Genomic DNA, 19591 nt, shown 5'->3' with positions numbered 1-19591 from the left:
AGAGAGAGAGAGAGAGAGAGAGAGAGAGAGAGAGAGAGAGAGAGAGAGAGAGAGAGAGAGAGAGAGAGAGAGAGAGAGAGAGAGAGAGCAGAGAAGAGAGAGCGAGACAGAGAGAGAGAGAGAGAGAGAGAGAGAGAGAGAGAGAGAGAGAGAGAGAGAGAGAGAGAGAGAGAGAGAGAGAGAGAGAGAGAGAGAGAGAGAGAGAGAGAGAGAGAGAGAGAGAGAGAGAGAGAGAGAGAGAGAGAAATATCCCCTACAGCCCTGCCTTGTCTAGATTAGCATCAGTTTATCTTCAACTGCCTCCAGCCTGGTGATGGTCTGCAGTGGAGAAACAGTGAGGGCAGCAGCACAGGGGACAACTTGAGATCAATTTAAGACACAGCACCACACGGCGAGAAATGGTGGGGATTGATCAGATTTGAGGATCCGCAGTTGTATGTAATGATACAGTGTGCAAGAGCTCCTTCTGTGATCATGAAAAGAGTCTTCTAATGGAAAGAGGGGGAGAGGGAGAGAAAGAAAGAGAGAGAGACCTTCTATGAGCAGGCAAGTGGAAGTGACTCCACCTCCAACTGTTTGCACAAAGCATCTATGTAGAATAGTCCTAAAGGGCTTTTTAAAGTTTCACCTGAATATTCTACTGGATCATTGCAAAACACACAGTACGCATTCATTATTGTCGGCGGTCGCAGTTTGTCACAGTCTGCTATAGGCACCTTGCCTTCTGTGGCTGTGTTGGTCCCGATTCTCATCACACTAATGGACAATAACCAGTGCTCTCCGCGTTCCTCTCCACATTGCTCACGTGAGACTAACAAAAATGATAATTTCTTCATGTAGTAGGATGCCTATGCCTTACACCCAGCTAAAAGATCCAATGATGTATTCAATCCAGCGCACTGAATCAATGATAACACCATCAAACATGTTCAAACACACATAAAGCCACTGGAGACACAAGGGTTTCCATTAAGGATGTGATACCACTTGGCAGAAATGGTGCTACACTGTCTATTTTAACAAATCATAACTACCAGACGGATGTGAACGACTGAATTAAGAATGCACACCGAATCAGATGCAAGACGGTAGAGAACACATAAGGTGTGTAAACCACCAGCACAACAAACACTGCTCACAAATACATCTGTGCTCATCTTTACAGAGTGTTTCACATGAACTACTCTGTCTCGATGAGTAAAGGGTATGAGAAGAAGGACTTCCTGGCGTTGAGCTGCCAGTGGCAGGACAGGAAATCAACAGAGTGTTGGTAGTGATAGGTCAGAGCTAAACTGAATGACCAATGGTGGCCTCAGTCCGAAAGTCCCAGCTTTTTTGAATGATGGCCAGCGTGGTTATAAATGACTGGCTTTACCAACGCACTAGGGATTCATATCTGAAATAACAGTCTGAAAAGTCTCCATTACAGAGATTTATTAAGCTCAACGGGGAACACTATTTGGTGCGGAAGGTTTCTAAGTGTGAGAACCAATTTGCTGCTCTTTCGAACTTTCGATTATACTTTCATCAAGTGCACAAAGACATTCGTTTCTTTGTACGTTTGAGTGGATTCAAACAGAGCCAGCCGGTGAAGATAGAGGAAGCTATGGCCTGAATACACATCAGTACAGTACTAGAACTGAAAGCACACTGCAGGGTCAAGCCTCACCAGGGAGATACTCTGCACCATTCATCTTTCTAATGAACCATACATCAACAGCCTACTGTCATCTTATAGGCATCAACGGAATTTAGAATCAGCCTCTATACCTGGAGCCTAAGCAAGAGAGCACCAATGAGGGTTCAAAGGCAAAACAGCTGAGGGTTGAGGCGAATGTCCTTCAGGGAATCAAGCTCTGAGAATAAAGTATAACGTTACATCCCAAATCCCTTCAGTTATTCAAAGACGCCTTTGGGGATATTTAATATAGCCTCTGGAAATCCTTCAATCCTTGGACAGAGCCTTGCCAGACTCGTGCGCACACGGGAAGAGCAGAGGAGAAGGTGGAGGACAGATTTAAGTAGAGACCAACTGGAGAGGCCAGAGCCACTGCAGAGATGAGGAAGAGAAGGGTGAGGTAAGAGCTTGTCCGTATAGCACAGAAGACGCAGTATGGGTGGCTTTGTGGCATTTCTGTATACATGATAATTACACGCTCATTTTCTCAGTGTTTGTACCGGAAAGCTTAAAAACACACCAATCTATACAAATGGGGTTTCACGTGTACTGGCCATGGCTGACGTTGCTAAAACTACCACAGCATAACATTATTATTTTTCATGAGATACATCACTGTGGTCTGCATCATCGCACACAAGCTTCATTGTTTCTCATTAATTAAGGAAATCTGCAATGAAAATTGCCTGAAAGCCTACACATCCACTGAGGTGGACACTGAAGAATGTGTGTCTTAGGAGAATTTATGTGATTCCATGTGACATGGTGACTACTACTGTGTTTTCAGCATCTGACAGTAACCTTACTCATCCTTTTTTCCCACAGGTCTATTTTTAGAAGACTTGAAAAGCCAACGGGATTAATCTTTTTGCCTTGTGTATAGATTTAAACACATGTGAGGCATTATTAACTGTGTTTTGTTCTATACAGTCAGAATACATGTTAGGTTTGTCCTGATATGACTGATTGCAGTGATACAAGTTGTTAATGTATTCTATTTGGTTAATAAAAATCACAAAATCTTATAAGGATTCAAACCCGTAGAAACTGTTGATAGAAAAACAAGCATTTCTCAATTAAAACTCAAAAGTTACCATCCTCATCATGCAGTTAGTTTGCTGTCAACAAGGTCTTGGCAAGGCTTTGCGATGGGAACAGTACAAACCTGCTGGATATCCAGGTTGTTTATCAGGCAGTGGAACAGACTCATATCTCTGGCCCCATTGTGACCCCCTTCTCCCTGCTTAAAATGCAGGCCAGCGTTCCAACCATGACCTCTTCTCTACAGGACCCATCTGCACTCACATCACCTTGTATGCCTCATATTCATAATCATGTCAAGCCTGTCCTTGTCAGTCCCTCTGTCATTGCTCTGATAATAGCCATGTGTATGTGACAGGCCCAAATTTAAGGGAAAAGTGCACTTCAGACTGAATTTAATCAACAAAACACACTGAAATATCCCACTTCATTTAGATTGAGCAGAGCTGTTTATGCAGTGAAAATAGATGTCCAAAAATAATGACCCAAAACAACAGACAAAAATAATATTCTTGCCTTTATGGAATACATTATTAAACCATCTCCAACCTTGAAAAGGCATGTGTAAACATTTGAAAGAAAAGGGTGAATCGTCCTGGCTGTAATCAGAACTGAAGGTCCAATCATTTGAGAGGTCCTGTCTCCGTCAGTGGTGGTCTAGCTGAACTGCCATGTTGTGCTCACTGAGGTCGTTCCAGACCACGCAGATTGCTGTCATGTCTGAGACATGCCCAGTGCTTCTTGTCCTGTTCTTAATTACACGCATCAATGGAGATTTACTCAAGATAAAAAAGCCTGGCAGGGTCGAAGTTACCATCGGTATTGTAGCCTCGTGAATTCGCTCACTCATTTAAAGCTATTAATGATGTTGTGTCTGATACTGGGAATGAGCCGAGGCAGCGATGTTAACACCTTTCTGTTTTGGGCTGTCACTTTTGAATACCACACAACCATCATCACAGGCTGTTGTAGACCTGAACTACACAGCACCTTGTAAATCACCCAAACCACAGATGAGTCATGCCAATGTGTTTTAATATAGAGAATCCTTGTAGTAAAACACGATTCTTCACTGCACTACACATAGCTAATCCACAGTCAGTGCACTGTAAATATCCCTTCGTCGTGTTAATAAATGGAAGCTGTCAACCAGGGAGCCATGCCATGAGATGGTAACTATCTGGTGTCAGTTGGCCGGGTGATAAACACTTCGGCTCCACCCAGTCATCCACCATATCCTGGTCTTCAGGTCTGGGACAGTTTCCTAGTGGAGCTTGGATATCAGTATGCAGGTGGGACCCACAGCAGCATACCTTAGTATCATTCATACAGGCGGTAGCGTGTATGAGAAATGCTTTTGACATATCCCTGTAGATATTTTTTCTCTGCAGTGTTTCTCAGTGCCCCACGAAGCTGTGTTCAGCCACTGGACAAGCTGTAAGGTCATTCCATCAATTCCTGTCAGATTAGGTAACATCACTCGAGGCAGTGGCTGCTTTGCAGAGGGCTCTAATACAATCAGAGGGTGAAGTGTCACAACAAACCTCAAATTACCCCTGATCTTTCGCGTCTGGGTGCGAGTGAGACCAAAAATGTAATTTAATCGTCAAAACAAAGTCTTGTTTACACAAAAGCACCTGGCACGGGCACACGTACGCGCATGTTAGCACACACACTCACTTTGTGTGCCCTCCAATCTTACTTATTCAATTTACACTTTGTGTCGTCACTTTGTGTCATCTGTATGTTCCAGTCTCCTCAATTGTCGCTCTTTTTGGAAACAGTTTCTCGGAGGCAAGTTAATGGAGCTGTAAGTGAAAACTCAGAACAGGAACTCGATGGGAGGTATTCCAGGAAACTGGAATGATAAAGTCTGTGCTGATTAAGGACCCACAGGCACTAGATGTACCAAGAAGCACTGGGAAATGGGTTACCAGAAAGACAATCTCTCGGTCTACAACAGTGTGGTTCACCTCAAGCAAAAGATAGACATGATGCCATGGAAGGAATTCAAGTTGTCCCAGGTCTGAAATTAACATTTTAGTTTGCCACTCAATTTAGAAGGCAGAATGATATATCATAATGAGATATCCTCATCACATCTGCCATGCAATATTGATGATACCGAAGGTGTATACATGCTGATCTCAAGCCATCTTACCAAACACTTCATTCTTCACTGCATTCTTCTAGAGCTATCCATGTAAGGATGAAGGATAAAGTATCCTTGCTATGTTCCTGAAAGGTTGTTTTACATGTAACTAATGCAGCTACTGTTTTACGTGTAACTAATCTCAGACCTAAACAGCACAGTATATGCAGAGCATTTAACACAGCACATGGCCCCAGACATCCCCTTAATCCACTCTTCACTCTGCTTCAATCAGGTCACAGAGGCAGATCCCTGGCCTGGAAATGGTCATGCTTGGGCAGTAGTTTAGTTTAAGATGTCATAACTACCATACGGAAAGGTGCTACAGGTACGTACATTATGTGTCAAGCTGCTGTTTTGTGTCACCTGTATGTTGTATCTAAGCATCTATGTGTTGCTCTCTACAGACTGGGGAAACACATTTCCTTGGAAAAGAAAAAGAAAGAATATACCCATCTAATTTGGTCTCATGCACTCACACATTCATCCAATTAGAGCTGCGAGGTGTTGACAATGTTAACCTCCTCTTTGGTATGCTGTCACCCAGACACCCTGTGGGTCCTCCGCCATCTAGCTAGGTAACACCTCACTTCACTTCGCCAACAGGCTGCACTCACAATCACCTACACCTTCGCTGATAGTGAAAAGAGCACGGTGTACCTCCAGGCCTCCTCTCACACATGATTCAACTGAAGGCCTGATCTGAGACAGCATCTCCAGAGGATCCAACTCCACCTCGCGCTCATCCATCACCAGCGTGGCCGAGGAAGTGTTTGGACTCGCGTCTGTCTGCAATTGTTTCTACATCATCAACCGAGTCAGCTTTGCCAAAGCTTCGCCCCCGAAGGCACGGGCTTTCAGCACGACGGCAGCCACTAAGCTGGGGAGAGGAGCCGCAGAACAAGGGAAACACAATCCCAACCTCAGGAGCGTGGGTGTGGGTCTAACCACACCATCGCTGACGCTCACTGGAAATGAAAGGCAACTCAAAGGCAATGAAGCGAAAGATATACGTGTGATAAAAATGGTTTTTACATTCACGTAGCTCACACTGACTCTCTCACAACTGTACACTGTGGATTTCCAAGCAAAACCAATGGGAAAAGGATAGAACATGGCCCTGTGTGCATGCAACCACACACGCACGCATGTATTATTCCAACACAAGGTCCTCAGCCACTATGTCTTTTCTTTCCATTTTGGTCAAATAATTGTCCACACCACCCCTATATTCTCACAGAATCCTAGAGCATTACTATAAAACATAGATGTTCAGTGGAAGTCATTTTGTGCCATTGGTGCCATTGCATTTTATTTATTCATGATGGAAGATCGGCTTGTATAATAGCAGCAGTGTCATGAAACAGGCTGATGTTGTACCGCCGAGGTGGAGATAGCAACCCAGACATCAGCACCATCAGGGACATCCCCAAAGCCATTGCTCTTCCAAATTAAATGGCTGAAAAAAGAAGAACTCGCCAAATAATAAAGAAAACAGAAAGGGCTCCAATTTGAATGCTGCTCACAACCTCTCGACACAAGAATCCAATTGGTATTCCAGCCGTTGCTTGACTTTTGTCTTTAGCGCATTTGAATGGAAAATGTGTTTTACTAGGACAGCCATTATCTCCGGAACCTCCTCACCTGACTCAGTCACCCTCCAGCAAGGGGGGGCATGTCTCTGAGTTTAACCCTCAACTCTATGCAGTCTTGTCAGAAAGGATAACCTCAGTCCTTGGTGCGCGGCTTGGTCTCAAACAAGGACAAAAAGCTGAGCATTAATGGTCAAATTAGAGTGCGTTGAGTCATCGCTCTAAGGTTGAAATGATTTATTCTCACATATTGTGCTGCATAATGTGGTTTTAATACATCTCTATCATTCTTTCATAACCATCATTTATGTGAATGCCAAGGTGAATATCGTCCACTGTTATCATAACATGGACATTCATCCAAATGTTATCTTTCACAGCAGGCTGGGCTGCTTTCTAACGTTTTTCTTTTGTTCTACTGTGTGAAATGTCTATAAAAGGAAAGACTGTTATAGTCAGTGTGTGCCATATGAATTATTGAAAGGCACCAAAGTTCTGCTGGGGTTCTCATCTCAACAGCCCAGTTAATTTGATGTTCTTGTTTGGGTGTTTTGGATTCCACCTGCAATGCGTCCTCTGTCCTTGCAAATATTAGGGAGAGTGTGACAACCAGTGGGACCAAAATAAATGATCTTGAGATGCTAATGTCCTATGCCTGTCTGATGTCTTGGTTAATAAATCTCAATATGAGACTGGAAAACAAGGTATAATGTGATTAAAATAAGCCTTGTCTATTCAAGTTCACACACCTGAAGCTGCTCCTTCTAATGAAACTGGAATTGGTAATGACTGTGTGTGTTTGTGCATCAGCGTGTGTTTGTCTGTGAGTGTGTATTCCCAGCTCCACAAGTGGACGTGGGCTTGATGGATTTATTTCACTTCTGTGAAGTTAATGTCCATATTTTCTTAAATTGCTGTAAGGTGGCAACTATCATGGCAGCTTTGTCTGATATGCTGATCTCTCATTCATCTTATGCTGGAGACACACCACAGGATAACGGGCCGATTTCGGCCCTTCCGACAATCCGACAAAACAGATTATTTTATCAGATGTTCCCTTGGTGTGAGGTGTGTTAAGAGTGACCACACACTGTAGGAGCAAAACGGCTAATTCTAGAATTTTTGTCCTCATGTTTGTGTTTGAAAATCTTAAGATCTCTAAGATTTTTTTAAATCGTTTAGTGTGTCCCCAGCATTAGGGAGTAGCATGTTCTCCTTTCATGAGCACCAGGTGTGTTCATTCACAGAGGCAATCGTGATTGCAACCCCACCCACTAAATTCCAATTCAGCCAATCACACTTCGCCTGCTGCAGAGTGAAGGCAATATCCCTCAGGGATACTCAGACCCAGATAGGATCAACCATAATTCTGATCATTTCTCATTTTCTCATCAATGCTTCCGGATAACTGAGGAGAGTCTGGGGTGCTGGCCCCAGCGTGGTGTGCTCAGGGACACTCTCTCATACAGTACGTTTTCAACACAGCTGAAAGCCTGACAGCTAAAGATACAACAGTTACAAAGTGTTACCAAAGTGTTCTGGCTTTGTCACAAATGAGAAATGCATTCAATGAGCACATGAAAAGCTATTGATGAAAGTGCTACGTCGTGCCCTCCCCTCTCCCTCTCAAGGCAGAAAAGATAGAACACAACATAAACATTGGAAATGCTAAGACTGAGGGAAGAGCGGCAAACGGTGGCAGAGAAGAGTGTCAGACAGTCTCAATGTCTCTGTCAACTGTCATGTGTTGTCAAGGTGCAAGGTTCACACGGTAAAGGGATCAAAAAACGTTTATGGAAATGTAAAGGAGTGCTCCCACAACATTGCTGTTTACAGTCAACCCACACAATGATTTTGCTGTTTGTTTCCAATGTTTATGTAAAGTCTGTAGCAACTATTTTACAGTTCCTTATTGAGAACCTGGTATTTTACTTCATCCCAACTGAATCTGGAACTTGAACATTGAGAACAATTCCTACTGGAATAACACATGAACTGAAAATCTGTACAACCACAGTACTCTAAATCACCTTTGATGAAAGTGTCTAAAGCTGTTACAAGCTATCTTATCGCTAATGTACTATTAAAAATAAATTGGGAGGAAATGGTTTTAATGTCGATCTTGTCCCACAATAAGCTAAGGAGCGTGTGTTTAGCCTTCATGTGGCAGAAGAGATTTACATTGATGTGTGGATAACATGCGGTGGCATTTAATGCCCCTAAAGCTTAGCCGAGGACGCCGGTGGCACGACCGGCCACGTTCAATTCTCCCACTGAGGATAATGTGAGGTGACACTGGATCTGGACAGGAATGGTGTGACACCCTCCGAACAGAGTTACATCCTCGCAGAAACAGCTCTGAATGACATTTCCTTTTGAGGTTAGCAACAGTGGACTTCAACTTCCGTCATGTCAGAGTTGGTTGGTTGTGTAGAACATGTAGACATTCACATAGATGCATCTGCTGTGCTGTTGGGAGGTCTTGGGCTGTGTCATTGTGCTGTGTGGGTATTTTGTGTGCTGTCTGCTTTGTGATGCTTTCTTGGACAGCGATTCCTTGAAAAATAGATGTACATGTCAATGGGACTACTCTTTTTAAAGGTTACTGTAGAAAAGAAAAAGATGGCTTCTCTTGAAGGATGCTACAAATATAAGAGTTCACTATCCATCATCTAGAGTGCGCTATTCTGAAGTTCAAACAATTCCACAGCAACATGAGAAAAAGCACAGGTCCCAGTGAACTGGGGAGTTGCTGTCAGAGAACCTCAACAAAGTTTTGCTCCAGAGACTTCATCAAGCCGCTGATGAAGCCTTGATATTTAGTGCTTTGTTCAGGAACTCTTTCACAGGAGAACATGCTATGCCTCTGGCAAAATATTTCCAGGCTAATATGACTAAGGAGGAGTATGCCTCCAACTCCCAAAAGTGCTTTCATTACGAGTCTCCACCCATGCATCAACATATTCATTTCAGTTAAAGTGTGACAACCATGTGGTTCCTCTCTAATGGGAAGGCTGAGCAGCCAGGACAGCATCAGTTGATATTAGTCAGCCTACAGGCAGATCTATTTGTGTTATGGGGGTTCTTCTCTCAGAGCTGAAACTAGGAAGTCAGCCTGAGTTTGCTTTATATACCTATTCCTCTCTGCCCCCAGGTCAGAAAAACTCATTACAGCAGTGTCCATGACTCTGAGAGCTAGGGCTGACCCCACCTCTCCAATCATGGGGAAGATAACAATAACAAAGAGAGGGGTCAGGAATCTTTAAGGACTGCGAGGACTGGAAGTCTGTGCAAGGCATTTGTATTGTTTCATTACTTAAAGATACCTTACATCTTGGTAATTGTGACTAAGTATTACATTTGTTTGGATTACATTGCATTTTACAAATCCAACAACACAATAATAACTCTTGATATTGTCCCACCATTATACACTTAAATATAACATGAAGTAAACACATTAAACCCAGTAGACACAATTAAGAAATGTTGTCTGCGGTCTCTATATTCTGGAATTCAAATGCATATAGAAGACCCACAGTTCCTATACAGTGGTCCATCACATGGATGTGCACACAGCACACGTAGAACAGAGCTAACTCTAATACAGCATGGGTTACAGAGAAAAACCTTACTTGGCTCCTTGTTGTCCGAGCTCTGGTTGGAGAGCAAGAAGAGGAAGTCCTCGCAGGTGTCCGAGTCCAGTAAAGCGCTGTTCTGGAGACAGAGGTCAACAATCAGGGTCACAGCTTTCTGACAGACCATGTCATACTCCTCTCCGTCAGGACTCATGCTCCCAGCTGCATCCTCTGTCTCGTGTGCTCATCCAGGGAGACTAACGCACCCACACAAACGGCAGCCAGAGCCTGGCATGGAGAAGATAAATGCAACTTGTCTCCCGTCCGCTCATTCTTGTTCTTGCAGTGTCTCTCAAACCAGTGCGAGCCAGTGTGTGTGTGTGTGTGCCGGGCTAAATTTAAATGTGTGTGAGGGGGCCAAGATTGTGTGTGTGTGTGTGTGTGTGTTGTTTTCTGTTTATGTATGAAGGTGTGTGCATCCTGGGTGTGTGCAAAGACGTGTGAGTGTGTGTTCGAGGCTACGCACCCACGTGGGGCTTAAACTGTGCGTGTGTGCGAGAGTGTGCTGTATATACATTGTGTGTAAAAGTGTGTGTAGGCTTAATGAATCACTTATGCCCCCTGGTATTCCAGGGACAGAATCATTGCATCATGTATTCTGAAGCTCGACAAATGAAACGCAAAAGATCAGTTCACTTGGTAACACCGAATATGCAACAAGAGCCTGTGAACGCCCTCCCCGCTCCCCTGTTACCCCATCAGTAACCCTCCCCCTTTGCCTGCTCGCGTTCCCCTCCCTCTGTGCAATAATGAAAACTCTCTCATTAGGACCACTGGGCTTGTTTTTCTCAGGGCGTCTAACTGGTTAGTCCCTGAGCTCTGGTTGTCCTCTGAGGTAGGGTTCTCCGGGCTGAGCCCCCCTGGGTCTGGCACCTCTCACTGGTCTCCCACATCACTGTGATTGTGCTTAACACACGGCCGAGTGTCGACTGGCTTCATGATTAGGAGAGCTGGGCTCCATACATTGACAGCTGAGGGTCTTTTTTCATGAGGCTGCATCTTAATGAGTTTTCGAGTGTTCTTGTGCATGTCTTTTCATGCACGGCCACATAGCTGTGCGTCGTTCAGTTGCCACATGCTTTTTTTATGGATTCAATGTTGCTTAGACCATGATCGAGTACATCTTAGCAGGCGACGGTTCTGAGTGGCATTTTTCTAAGCCTTTGTTCTGAGGATACAAAACCATGTCATGAATAATTCTGTTTTCCTGGAGGAACTGGACAAACTTGTACATTCAAAATATTGAAGTCAAGAGCCAGACCACTGAGATGCATCAATAGTCTATTCATTTCCTCTGCTCATTTCAATAAATGAAAGTGTCCACAGTTGATTCCAGCATGACTGATGCATTGGGAAAAAAAAGGTCAAGAGTAGGACTTGTTAAACTAACTTAACTCTAAACAATTATATTAAAACTCCTCATGAACTCACTTGAGCTTGAGCCTTGTACTAACTTTAATATTAACAACAACATTAGTCAAGCAATTCAATCGACAGGGAATATTAATACGTTCTGAAAAAACTAACATTTAATGCTAATCTAAATACAAAGTGATATGGAGTCCAACCCCCTCCCATATATTCCCCCTGTAACTTAATTCCATTCTTAATTGAGCTGCAGCGTCAAAGCCTGACCCTTAATTTTCAGCAGGCTATCTCTGATTCTATTGAGATAATAGGGTGCTAATCTCGGGTTCTCTTTGACCCTTCGTCTCATCCAGGATGTATCCTGGACTCACTGTGCTCTCTGCTAATGAGGATTGGATTCACTCGGGCAGAATAGAAATCATTTCTAGCTGCAGAACTTCAAAAGAGTCAATTACTTTTTTGATTCTGTCTGAGGCAGCTGATACATTCTCCTTCACTCACCTTTTGTCTGGCCGGCACTGGGAGAGGGAGTTGGTACTTCATGGTTCTAAGTTACGGAAAATATGGAAATACAGTGTCACATCATAACACAGGGCACTAACCGTGGTCCCAGCCATGTTGCCTATAATACTCAAATGAACCTGGAGACAGACCAAGACTTTTACAGTGGACTAGCGGTATGACACTGGTGAGGATAGACCTGGGACAGACAGGCCTGCCTCCAGCCCGATGTGTCATGTGAGGGTCCTCAGGTGTAGCCCATAATAAACGGATAAAAGATTGTGTCACGACAATGCTTCTTTGTTTAATCTACATACTTCTGGAATGACAGCTGGGAAACACACATCCCCTCTGGCAAATAAGAGGTATGTTCTATACCATGCAACCACAACATTATTTATCCACTTACTGCAGTTGCTATCTTTAGAACACTGCAATGCACTATGATTGGCAAACAGTGGTTGTAACAATGATTTAGTCCACAGTTAAAGAAGCTGTGAGTCTAGTTTACTGAGTTAGAGGATGAACACAGAAGCCTTTCTGGATTCATGGCACTTTCAGGGTGGCAATTCTCACTAAAGAACGTTGCAAAGCACTTACCTTTGAAAGGAAAATCACTTTCGTCCTACCACCTTGTCAGTTCATGCTAATGTGATAGCAATCACCACCACCTGTCTAACAGGCTCAGTCATTGGTTACCTTTCATTTCATTTTCTTACCCTTTCTCTTCAATTATTCAGACATTGCAGTCTTTAACAACACAAAATACAATCACAAACAACACTACATAACAATAAAGTTGGTGCATGACATAACAAGTTTACGTCTTTCACTCTACTGAATAATTCAGAGCTAATAGCACGAGAGCAAAGAAACATTCTGCGAGGTGATGTTAAATAAATGTGTTAATCAAGGTCTCGATCATGAGCGATATCAGAATGAAGTCTTCTGTATATTAAGGTTTCTCCTATCCAACAACAGCGCTTGAGCCACAGTATATGGACAGAATGAGGGTTAATATTGAACAGCAAGCAGCAGGTGTGAGCATGTTTCTCATCCTTAAAGGGAGGTGGTGCACATGAGGTCCTTGGTTTGATATGTAAATCAACACCATCGACTGCGGTACATCTCTGTGTGCTGACAGGCTCATGGCTGCAGGTGTTGACCTTGATTCAGAGCGGCAAACGCATGACAAAGGGGTCGCTCACTCAAAGCTATGCTAATCAACATCAGCACTTCCAAACTTGTCCTGAGGGGACTTGTGAGGCTCTCTGATTATTGAGTGTGTGTGTGTGCGCGCACGTGTGTGTGTGTGTGTGTCCGTGTGTGTGTGCGTGTCATTCTATGTCACAATGAGTTAATCAGATGTTCTGAACTTAGCTGTGGGGGAATCAGAAAATATTTCATTTTGAGTCACAGATAAGCTCATTAGTAACACAGCAACAGTGTGTGCTATACTTAAAAGGTGCTCCGCAGCAACTTCCTGGCAGCGAAGAATATATATAGAAAGATGGGCCTGTCAATGAATATTGCATAAACTATTGGGATTTGGGTTGACTACAAAAAATAATCAGTGAACAGTTCAAGGGGACTGAGGTCACAGCTGAGCTGTGTGATTTTTAAGCAGCAGATTCCACAGTGATGCACCGGGGCTGCTTTGCCTTCTACAAGGAAGGAGAGAAGCATCATTACTCAACATTCTGTGATACATTCACAGCAGTGCTTCATGCAAACAGGAAGTCATAGGGAGAAAATGCTTTACTGTGTGCTTGTCAGTTGTGGAGCTGGCTGGTAAGGAGGTAGCTCTCTCAGAGTACCACACGGGTCATTTGACCACGTGAGTCATTTGACCACATGGGTAATATTAAAAAAGTGTTTTAAACACTTCAAGATAGAAAAGGAACACGTGGAAGGAATGCAACAGCTATTATATTTCTCACCTTCAGCACTGCATGTAAATGGTTCATGTAAATAAAGTGTAAAAGTGAAATGATTCAGAATTAAATCATTTTGGAGTATGTCCCTCATTGAGACTCTTTAATTAGATAATTTTTTCAACACATTGTTGAGAATGGTTGAAAAGGTGAGCATTCTGGAAGTGAGAATGCATCATGGTTCCCCGTAAAATATAATCTGACAGCAAGGCCAGTATCATCCAAGAACTAGGGGATTAGATCCACTGAAAGAGAAAGGTCCTTAAATGCACTAGATCCTTCCTCATACTGGATCGGTCTGTGCTGGTAGATTGAATTAAGACTTTCAGAGAAAAGACATCAGTCATTCAAGGAAAATCTAACCTTAGCCTTGAATTTGTACTGCATAATGAGGCTATGATATACTGCATGGTATCTCAAACTTTAGCATTGAAGAACCTAACTTTGATGCTGTTTGCCACAAGAGGTATATTTTTACGGCAAGGCTGTGTTTGTAGCATATATAATTGATTTTCTATAAATCTAAAGATTAGCTGTTCTGAGAGTAAGCCTGGAGTTTGAAATCTAGGTTTTTGGTCACAGGGGAAATAGAAAACATTGAGCGTGTTACCAGAGAGAAGCAGCTCTGTAAACTCATTACGTCCCCCTAACTTAGCCCCCGTAATTGCACATTAACACAACATTCTTCATTCCAATAGGCAAGCCTGAATGTGGTCATTAGAAAGAGACGCCCCTGCACAAGACCATCAGCCTGTGCAAAGTAAAGTGTTACTACAACGTAGCCCTGCAAATTTGGAGACAGAAGTAAAAAAAAAAGAAGGATTAACTGCCTCGAGGCAAGTCTCCAATCCTTTGAAGATTACTAGTGTATGAGTGTGTATCAACTCACAAATAGCCATATCACTGATTCAAGTACAGTTTACAATAGTTAACCTCAGAGTGTCTCCAGACTCCAGCAGAGAGATGACATCACCAAGGAGGCCATGCCTCCTTGTGAACCAATCTGACTGGGAGCCAGTCCCTCGGGTGTGTCCGGTCGCCCCGGGCTACCACACAGACAGCGGAGTATGTTTGAACAGGTGATTTTAGGGGGATGAACAGGGCCACATACCCATCACTGCAGGGGGAGGACAGGCAGAGAATGAAAGACTGAACATGCTTCCTTTTCATTCCTCAGGATGAAATGAGTTCCAGTCACCACGGTAACTGATCCCAAGAGGGGTGAGCAGGTTGCAAAAATCCAGAGATCTCAAAGATGGATAGATATTCAAACAGACAAAGGGGTAGTTGTGAGTAACATTAGTCAGGTTGTTTAGCTTTAATAAAGCTGGATCATACTGCATTAAATTATTTTTTTCCTTCATGCTAAAATGCTAAAATTCATTCATTTTGCAGTCCAATTCTCTTTCCCGACAGATTTCATGCAGCCATCTGATTCAACCAATTACTAATACAGATTGAGCCAATTCAAATACCCCTTGGGGTTTAAGTGAGTGAATCAAATAGATCTGGGATTCACTCAAGCATCGCAGCCAAAGTGTTATAGTGACATTGTGGGGGAAAAAAAGCTAGCAACACTGCAGGAAGCTGAGGAGAAGCAGATCCCTCCATGCAGGGCTTGACAGACACTGCCAGCCTGTCTGTCTATCTCTAGACAGGAGGGAGGTCCAGGGTCCCTGCTGTCGCCCCCTACCTGATGGACTGGCTCTAATCTCGGCTGTTCAGTGCATAAAATCAGTGAGGCAGAATGATGGGATGTTTGCCTCCAAAGCAGGAGCGTGAGATTTGTTTCTGTTTGGATAAACACAGCCTTCACCGTTGTCTGAGAAATTGTGAGCACTTCCATTTCAATTTCCAAGTGTGCTTGGCAAGACGTAATCACAACAACTGCTTGAGGAAAACAAGTCACCTCGTCACCTTGTTTTAATGGTGCCTAGTAAAAACCAATTATATAAGGTCTTACCCTCTTGGGCTCAAATCATTTGAGGTAAAACGTATATCTGCTCACATGTGCCAAAAAAGAAATCTAATCCTTCTAAGGTCACAGTTCAGGTACAGTGCCATGTCAGAACTCTTTAAACCCCAAAGGTGAAACTGGGTAACTCGTGCACAAACCTAGCCACCGTCAGAGCCCTTGAGGGTAACTGTATTCAGGCAACACACCACACCACTGCTTACGCAGGACTCTTTGTTTCACATAATGACCAGTTTAGAGCGTTTCCAGCCCTCCAAGACCCCACCTCCATCCTAATAACAGAGCTGCCTGCGCCATGTGTCAGGAGGCAGGAGTCTCCATCGTAAGCGCCTTTGCTGAGAGGAAGCAAAGCCAGTCTCAGAAGACAGGCTGTGAGGCACATACGGCTCTGCAGCCCTCCCGGGGTATAATATCTTGTTATTTTCCGCAGACCGCGGCAAAATGAGCACTTTGGCAGCAGGGCACTGTCATGTTGGCGGCATTTCCTTGCACTCACAGGGACAATAGTCTGCCGTTGGGTCTCGATCAAAAATTCTGCATTTAGTTGACGTCCCATTATGAAGGAAAGCTTGGGTCGTGGAAATTGTGCAACAGTGATTGTGATATTTGCCCTACCTGCTCTGACTCTTTGACCGATTGACCTTTCATGAAAGCCATAGCTTGGTCAGGCCAGAGCCAATGCCCCCTGCCGTTCATGTCATCCACCTCCAGGTGAGTCATCAAACGCCTGGAGCTGAGACCATGCACCACTGCACCCTACTGAGTCTGTGAGCACACTGAGCTGACAAGTTCTGACACGCTTGCTTACTTCCTCTATCTCCAACCGTCAGTTTCCCCCCAATCCAAACTTTATGTTTTACTTGACCATCTCATGCAGTTTAACTTTACAAACAGACTATAGTTTATTTCTTCACGGAAATATCTTGAAATGTGTATTCAAATTCTGATGTCACCCATTGCTTCTTCATTCTCTGAAACAAGCATGACAAATACCAATGCATGAACAGTTGCAAACACTGCAACACTGCAAACATGCAGTAATTAAAAGCGGTTCATACACTTAACAGGGCTTTTTTTTCTCTCGGACCAGTCAAATACATTATTTCACACAAGGGTATGGAGGCTAACCTCTCCTGCTAGCTTGTTCAAATGTGTCATTGTGCGCTGGCTAACCCTGGGCAATCCAGCACACATGCATCCATAGTGTGACAGCATGATTAATTGTGCAGTTTTAAAAAGGCAAAATAAAGCAGGGGATTGATGTCTGTTGGGTTTTCTGCAGTGGGTGGGAATAGTTTCTTTCCCTTCCCTTTGTAAATCAGAAGACAGCTTATGATGAATGTGACAAAGAAACCAGAGAAAACATTTTGCTGATATCTCAGAAAAAACTGGATATCTGCAAAGAGAATATAAAATAAATGAGCTCTAATGTTCTTTTTGGAGCTTGGACGGTGTCAGTAATGGCTGCATAAACCTCCAGTCACATTTTATTTAAAAGACGGAGAGGGACATCAGGGAATTTTACTGCAAGCGCAGAGAGAAGAGTTTGTGAATTCCATCTGTGTTGATCCTCTTACAGTACATTCCGTCTCTGAAGATGTGCCAATGGAGGTAATATCCACACTCATTTGCCAGTCATCATAGGATTACTGATTAGGCAGTGTGCACCAGTGCAGCACTGACTTACCATCCGATATTATACAACTCATAAAGGTAATTTTCACAAAGTTTGTTTTCCCCAAAGTAACCTGAAAACGTTTCACTAAATTTCCCTTGCTCTTGTATGTGAGTACAGTGGGGACCCACAACACAGTCAGAGGTGAACCAGATGAATGCACAAAGCAAATGGGTTAACTTGTTGTTATGATGGAGGTCATCATGAAGTTTACGCCAACTAACTCTCTCTTCAGTATTTTCACCACCCTAACATACTCTGCAATAAATTGCTGATTAGCCATGAGTGTATGTCATGATTATCTGAAATGTCATTATATGTCTCACTGAATACAACTCTCTAAGCTGAAGGTCTAACAACCAGAAGTCTGAACTTGAACAATGTTCACAGACCACTGGATGTATGTGGATGCATAAAGGGATGTTTTCTTGCTTGGGTTGAGCACACTGTAGCACTCAGGGCAACCCGCTGGTTGAGTTGATGAAGCTGAAAAGATTGTTGTTGCTTCTAGAGACTATTTAACTCTAAGTACTCAAAATAGTAACCATATGTTATACAAGGAAATACTAGAAATAATGGCTGGTAGTCCAGAAAAATTAAGATTTTCTGTATTTCAAAATGATAGCACAGTAATTCAAGGTCAATTCAAGGTCACACAAAAGCAGTTATCTAAACAAAGAACATATTTTGTGGCATGGTTGACTGCTAGAAGTGTACTCTGGTCGTCTGGAGCAACAAGGACACCTGTCCTCAAAGTTGATAGCATAAACATGTGTGTACTGTGGACACAATACTGTAAGAAAAGGTCATACTCTCATCTAATCATACACAGTATTGTAATTTCCCAAACGTACAAACCCAAAAGAGTAATTTACTACATAATATAAATTAAAGTAAGACACCGTAGAATTGCAAATGAAATGTTCCCCTATTCATTAGATCACAAGGAGCATTGTTATGGGTAGGACCACAGTCTTCCTCATGAGAGTTGCTCATACGGAAAGCACAGCAGAGCATAGAGTGGTACTTTATAATTTGAAGTATTGTCAGATGAGGAACACGCCTTCAGTGGTTCAGTTTTCATGTCATGTTCTCCTTTCTCTCAAGAGGTCTCTATTGATATTCAAAACCACACTTTTATACTCATTGCAATTATACATTAACTTTTTTCAATCCTTAAACATCTACAGTGAAAGACGCAATGAGGACCACTGTCTACATCAGCTTTTCTGTCTGCTTGTGTGTGTGTTTGTGTGTGCATGCTCATGTGTGTGTGCATGCTTGTGTGTATGCTTGTGTGTGTGTGTGTGTGTGCGTGTGCATGCTCGCGTGTGTGTGTGTGTGTGCGTGCTTGTGTGTGTGTGCATGCTCGTGTGTGTGTGTGTGTGCTTATGAGTGTGTGTGTGTGCTTATGTGTGAGTATTGCTGAATGCTTAATCTATTAAAAATGGTTCCGTTATAACATCGCTCTGATTTTAGAAGAGAAGGTAATTCCATAAAATACATATACTGTATTTCAGAGATGAAAGTAAACTGAGCATGAATTGTACTGGCTTAAGAAAAAAATGCCCAACACATTAGAATGTATTTCCTTCTAACTAAAATCGCTTCAGTGTCTTTCTTGGTATTGAAGATCTAAGCCTAGTATATTGATTTCATCCAACGTAATGTTTATAAAGCTCCCTAATTTCACTTGTGTCCATTTTAACTTTCCAACAATGATCAGGTGATGAGCAGTACTTCCATCTAGTGGCTTACATTTGTATTACTTTGCTTTACTTCCATAACTTGCCTGTATTAACTCTATCACACTTTATTATTGAAGCAATATGTAAAAACATTTTAAATTATATAATTATAATACAATACATGTATTTTACTTTTTAACCAAAAAGTCACCACATAAATAATATAATGTATTGTACTAAATCCTTGTGATTTTAGCATATGCAGTCAATAGTGAACCCGAAGTGATAAAGTAATCAATGTTTCTTTAAGCCTGTCAGCATTTCCCAGGTCTGTGGTGCACAGCCTGAA

The 19591-nt window shown here is 42.8% G+C and overlaps 1 protein-coding gene across 1 annotated transcript in view; it reads right to left on the bottom strand.

Annotated features, from left to right (window-relative positions):
• Positions 1-10255, bottom strand: part of syt6a (synaptotagmin VIa) — a 29670-nt gene extending 19415 nt beyond the window's left edge. The window contains exon 1 of the mRNA XM_084681389.1: positions 10099-10255. Coding sequence (XP_084537515.1) covers positions 10099-10255 — 157 coding nt within the window. The remainder of the gene's footprint in view (positions 1-10098) is intronic.
• Positions 10256-19591: the final 9336 nt, after the last annotated feature.

Source organism: Hypomesus nipponensis, chromosome 18, assembly GCF_054491055.1.
Source record: "Hypomesus nipponensis isolate SF chromosome 18, ASM5449105v1, whole genome shotgun sequence".
NCBI lineage: Eukaryota > Metazoa > Chordata > Actinopteri > Osmeriformes > Osmeridae > Hypomesus > Hypomesus nipponensis.
The sequence above is the reverse complement of the archived record's forward strand: the minus strand, read 5'-3'. Positions and strand labels throughout refer to the sequence as shown.